Here is a 6,338-nt window from a genome sequence, read left to right on the forward strand (position 1 = left end):
ACAGCGTTCATTTGACCTCTAAGCTAGTCACTGGTGACATAGTTGTTGGGGTGTGTCCATCTCTGCCTGTACCTGGTGTTTCGTTTATCCTAGGTAATGACCTGGCTGGAGGGATGTGTATGGAAAAACACTGATGCAGTATCATTGCCCATTGTGGTGACTGTGCCTGAGATGCCAAAGAAACCGGATGAATGCTTATGCAGGCATCCAGATGTGTTTCCGGTATGTGCCGTCACCTGAGCCAAGTTAAAACAGCTGGACCTTATCTATCTCCTTTGAAGATGCAGCATATCAGAGGCCAGGACAATATTGTGGCTGATGCCTTGTCACGTGTTTAATTTTGTGTTACAGGTGGTTCCTCCTATCTTGTCCTCCTTATCCCTAGGGCCCAGGATTTAGGGTGGAGAGGAGTAAAGGGGAACACAGGAGGTCGTGTGTGTGTTTTGGTTCACATGTTAGAGGTTTATTATATAAACCTCATTTAGGGAGGGAGGTGTTGTGACCCCTTCAGGCTCCTCCCGGTCAGTGCACGGGCAGGGTTGGGCCTGGTAGGGATATGTACTGTAGTTAAGAGTATACCTGTAGTGGGGTGAGTACTTAAGGGGTTCTCCTCTCTCCTTTCAGGAGCCACTTTTCTTTTCTGCAGGCACTAGATTCATTTTTTTTTTTTATGTTTGCACGGCTCTATTTTCTCTCTGGTAAATCTAAACATGCTGATGCTGGCATTACATCCACACATGCATGACAACATGCATCTACATTTCCCCTAGACTCAATGTTATTTGTTTGATTTTTAATAAATTATTTGATTGAATTCAACCTTGTTGTCCGTGTCCCTCTATGTTGCGTGTGGTTTTTTTTTTAAATTAATTTATTTTTTTGGGGGATGAGCCAAAGACCATAACAGAATGTATTTTGTGTGTTTTTAAGCCTCCAAATTTAAAGTAGACAGGAATTTGTGTTGAATACTTTAAAGAAACGTGTGGGGTCTTTAAATTCTTGTCCGGAAACTGCTCTTCATCTTTTGACCTGTACTTTGGCATAATTCATTTACCAATATTATACTGACATTTAGTAACTCATTCTACCCTTTTAATATCTAATCTCAAGTGTGAATCTGTAAGTCTGATAACCGCAGTGGAGGTTGACGTGGACAGGAGCAGGTACAGGTGAAATGATCGGATTGATATTGTAAACAGTGCAGCTTTTATACTCCCTTTGAAACAAAGCTCCTAAACCAGACTTTTCCATGTCACCGGTTTGTACCTTTAGTGTCCCTTTGACCCGTGTGGTGGTTCTTAACGTTCAAATATGTAACAATTTTTAAAGGTGTAAAGATCCACACTAAAGGTACAGAAGTCCTCTTGATGGTACAACTGTAGTGATGAGGGAGAGGGTGTATTACTGCCTGAGCACTCTGATCCAGTAACATGGAGCTGATTGGATGTTGTTGGGTCAAAAAATTTATTATATGTAGATTATGATCAGAATATGAATCAGTAGGTATATGTAAGTTTAGTGAAATAGTGATTCTTAGCTTATTCTGTGTCAAGATTTAGTTTGAAATGACCTTAGGTCCGGCTGGACATTGTTTGGGAACATTTTGTTTATGAATGTGTATTTTGAACAGAGAAGTGTCTGAAGGTCTGTTTTAGTGTCAGATCGACTCATACCACACTCAGAAATAGTAGAATTAAAGTTCATGATTATGCTTATTCATTCAGTTGAATCTTAGGTCATGGCTTCATAAAGGCTATGAAATACACTGAAATATATTGAAATATACTATGGTAATGATTAATGTTAATTTTATAGATCCCGTAATTAATGAATACATTCCGTGATTAATGTAATTAATGAATACATTCCGTGATTAATGTAATTAATGAATACATTCCGTGATTGTTAGTTTCATAGTTCTAGATTAGTTTCATAATGACATTATAATTATCTTATGATTTTTAGTTTAAGAGTATTAACCTAATTTAGTTATAAGTTTAATCCTGTTAGTGGTTTAATTGTTCTCTCTCTTTCAGACATATTCTCATTGTACTTGTGGTTAAGTTGTTCTTTTTTTTATGTTTATTCTCTTATAACATTCATTATTAAGAGCTGATTGTTATTTGTTAATTACTTATGTTGATGGAATCAAGATAATCAAGATGTAATTTACTGACTGACCACACATTCATGTGTTAAGAATTATTCATGTTAATTATTAAGAATTAGTACGATCCTTTCTGTGCAAACTAGTGTTTTTTGACCTTCTTCGTAGGCAAACATTAAACATTATCTATGTTTATACATTCCAAACTATTCCACGAAGAATCAGACATAACATCTATCTGTACCTTATTGTTAGCAAAAATATGTTATTATATTATTATGATTGATTCAAGATCATTACACACTTCTACATAGACACACACACATAGACACACACACACACACACGAAGACAAAACATAAACACAGCAACACTATAAGACATTCCCACAAATGTTTTCATTCAGACGAAGCGAGCGAATAAACTGGCATGTGAACAACCCACACGTGTTCTCCTGTCCGTTTCTGAGCGATTCGTCTCCTTGTCTCCTTGTCTACTTCGGGCCCGAAGTGAAGGCATTCACGAAGGAATCCAGGGTCTCTTTCTGGGCGAACCCAACAGATGTTAAATTGATGATGTCTTGTATACAATTTAAACATTTGTTCAAAATTAAATAAAATCACACAAATATTCTCATGTTTTCATATTTTTACCTCACCTGGGGCAGAGTCCACCAGGGGTGAGGTATTGTCGGTGTTTTGTTTTTTTTTTGTTAACGATATGGGAAAATGGCTGGACCAATCTATAAGCCAGGGGTCACCAAACTACGGCCCGCGGGCCAGATCCGGCCCGCCACCCCCCTTTGACCGGCCCCCCAGCCCCTCTGCCCCCCACCACTTGAACCGGCCCTATGAGGCAATCCCCAAAAGTGGTCATGGCCTATTTTTTTAAATTGCTTTTTGGCAAATAATAACATGTCTGCATCTTGTATTTTGTTGATTTTATCAATTAAAATTGATATTTAGTTATAAAATGAACTATTCATATTTTCCGAATTTTCGTCATATGCTCGCGATCAAGCAGTGACAGGCAGCGCATGCGCAGAGAACTGTCAGTGTTCAGGACAGCAAAATGGCGAGCGGTCAGCGAAAAGGTGACGGAGAGTGCAGAGTTTTTAAAGAACAGTGGACCACCGATTATTTTTTCGTTCAGTGTAAGGACCGTGCAGTTTGTCTTGTATGTAAAGAAAGTGTGCCGGTTTTCAAAGAATATAATCTGCGTCGTCACTATCAAACCCGCCACAAAGCAGGGTTCGAATTATAAATTTGACCCTATGGGGGTCTCTATTTAAAAAAAAAAAAAAAAAAAAAGCAATGCATACTCGCTCTCCTGGACCAGCGCACTTTTGCGCACTGCAGTGCACAGCTTTCACACACAGGCGCGCGCATGCACGCACGCACACACACGGTGTTGCGCATATATATATATATATATATATATATATATATATATATGCCCTGTGATGACCTGGCGACTTGTCCAGGGTGTACCCCGCCTTTCGCCCGTAGTCAGCTGGGATAGGCTCCAGCTTGCCTGCGACCCTGTAGAAGGATAAAGCGGCTAGAGATAATGAGATGAGATGAGATGAGATATATATATATATATACATATTGTTAAACAAATTATATATATATATATATATATATATATATATATATATATATATATATATATATATATATTGTGTGTGTATATATATAATTATATATATTGTTAAACAATGGAAGATCGTTGTGAGATAGAGGACAAGTCTTCTTCGGACTTAACTTCACATTCGATTTCGCAGGCTGCAAATTTCAGTTTGCGCGCATAGTGGTGTGGTGGTGAAGTACAGCTGTACATGTTGCGGTTTAATAACACGTTCAATACAAAGTTATGGCTGCATGGTGATCGGAAATGAAATGAGTTTTATTTATATTTATATGGTGATATAGGCTATTCAAGCTTATTATGGTGATATATGACGTATTTGAGAGAGTTGCTCAGAAAATTAAGTTTGCTTCTTTCATGGGAGCCTGAGGGAATGGGAGCTCAGCTCCCATTGGCTCCCACGTAATTCGAACTATGCCACAAAGAGTATGCTAGTTTGCGAGGGCAAACAAGAGAAGACAGGATTCGGAGGATGAAATGCGGACTGGCTGCACAACAGAATGTATTCCTTCACCAAACCCAGATCAACCAGGCTGCTGTCCGAGCTAGCTGTAAGGTAGCTCACCTACTAGCTACCCATGGAAAGCCGTTTACTGATGGGGACTTTGTTAAAGTATGCATGCTTGCTGTGGCCGAGGAGGTGTGTCCCGACAAGAAGGATGCGCTCAACGCGGTGAGTCTCTCCGCACCTGCTATGACCAGGCGAACCGAAGATTTGGGGGACAACGTGTATGACCAGCTGAATGGGAAAGCGTCAGAATTCGAGTTTTTTGCTTTGGCTATGGATGAGAGCAATGACGTGCAGGACACAGCACAACTGCTGTGATCTATTGATCTATTGCTCATATTATTATAATTTCACTGTTTTTTAAAATGTATTTATTTTATAGGCCTATTTATTTGACCTTTATTAAGTGCTGCATACAATTATTATTAATAATATCAACAGGCTTACCTACAATTTATAATGTTCCACTCACCTTTGCCAGTGTCAATCACCTCAACTAGGCAGATGTTTCTTACCTTGACAGCTTTGATATTATTTTTATTAGAAAATAAATAAATGGAATATCAGTGGTATTTCAAATTAAAACAAAGTGTGAAGACTTGATTACTACTTTTGCAAACCACTAGTAAAGATAAACAAATATGTGCCAGGAATCAAGTGTTGATATAGTAGTGGGGATATAGTAGTGTGGGTATAGTAGTGTGGGTATAGTAGTGTGGATATAGTAGTAGGGATATAGTAGTGGGGATATAGTAGTGTGGGTATAGTAGTGTGGATATAGTAGTGGGGATATAGTAGTATGGATATAGTAGTGTGGGTATAGTAGTGTGGATATAGTAGTGGGGATATAGTAGTGGGGATATAGTAGTGGGGATGGCCGTGCCAGGCTAGTAATCTCTACTACACAATGAGGCCTGCTGGTGGTCATATTTGTCTGGGTTATACAATTCTATGTGATATAGCTGACCCAACCCCGGCCCCCATCACAGTCAGGAACGACAATGTGGCCCCCAGAGAAAAAAGTTTGGTGACCCCTGCTATAAGCAGTAGCCACATGTACCTATAGGGAACTTTTTTTTTTGCGACATCTTCCTTCATATTCATAAGTGCTACCGGGCGAGGTTTGTTTTTGCCTGACAACACTTGTTGGTTTTGTTTTTACTTTGTATTGTATTTTTGCTGCTACTTTATCAAACCCTCAACCCTCTGTATTGTGATCATGTCAGATATTATGATCTGATCTTGTGGTTGTATTGCCTGCTCCCCTGTATACAGTCATAACCTGATTTAAAAATAGTGGTACCCATTCTGTCTGCGATTTCTGCCACGCGTTCTCCCCACACGCCATTAATGGACACCAGGACACTCTCTCCAGGTTCCACGATGTTAAACACCGCGCACTCCATGGCTGTGTGACCTGAACCGCTCATTGCCAGCGTCATGAGGTTGGTAGTCTGAAAGGCGTACCGGATCCCATCCTTGATGTCATTCATAATCTACAACAACAACGAAGCAGAGAATGGAATCGGTGCTTTTCAACCCACACTCATGGGTCAACAAACAAAAAAACAAATAAAATGGCATGCAAGTTCTTACCTCATACATTTCTGGATGCAGGTGACCGATGATGGGTCTCCCTGTGGCGGCCAGCACACGGGGCGACACGTTAGATGGTCCGGGTCCGAACAGGTAGCGGAATGGCACCTCGAGTGGGCGCAGCATGCAGGCAGGAGGGGGCACATGCAGTGAGGATGAGCACGAGGATGAGGAAGAGGACGCATGTGTACACAGCACCGAGCAGCACTCCAGAGCCGCCACATGCTTCTGGGCCAAGAGGTGCAAACCCCTGCAGAGTGAGTTCATCGGGAACATGGTGCAACCTGCTGATATCACTGATCTCACCGAGGTTCCTGAACTTCCTGATCTCACCGAGGTTCCTGAGCTCACTGAACTTCCCGATCTCACCAAGCTTCCCAATCTCACCGAGTGTCCCGATCTCACCGAGTGTCCTGACCTCACAGAGTCTCCTGACCTCACTGAGAGTGGAGTGAAAAGCTGAAGAGCAAATATTTAA

The 6,338-nt window shown here is 40.7% G+C and overlaps 1 protein-coding gene across 1 annotated transcript in view; it reads right to left on the reverse strand.

The window, feature by feature from the left end:
* Positions 1 to 6,136, reverse strand: part of agxtb (alanine--glyoxylate and serine--pyruvate aminotransferase b) — a 57,430-nt gene extending 51,294 nt beyond the window's left edge. Inside the window, exons 1-2 of the mRNA XM_060898230.1 lie at positions 5,861 to 6,136; positions 5,568 to 5,760 (exon numbers count right to left, since the gene is read on the reverse strand). Coding sequence (XP_060754213.1) covers positions 5,568 to 5,760; positions 5,861 to 6,136 — 469 coding nt within the window. The remainder of the gene's footprint in view (positions 1 to 5,567; positions 5,761 to 5,860) is intronic.
* Between the last annotated feature and the right edge of the window lie 202 nt (positions 6,137 to 6,338).

The sequence above is a fragment of the Neoarius graeffei genome, chromosome 17, assembly GCF_027579695.1.
Source record: "Neoarius graeffei isolate fNeoGra1 chromosome 17, fNeoGra1.pri, whole genome shotgun sequence".
Classification (NCBI taxonomy): domain Eukaryota; kingdom Metazoa; phylum Chordata; class Actinopteri; order Siluriformes; family Ariidae; genus Neoarius; species Neoarius graeffei.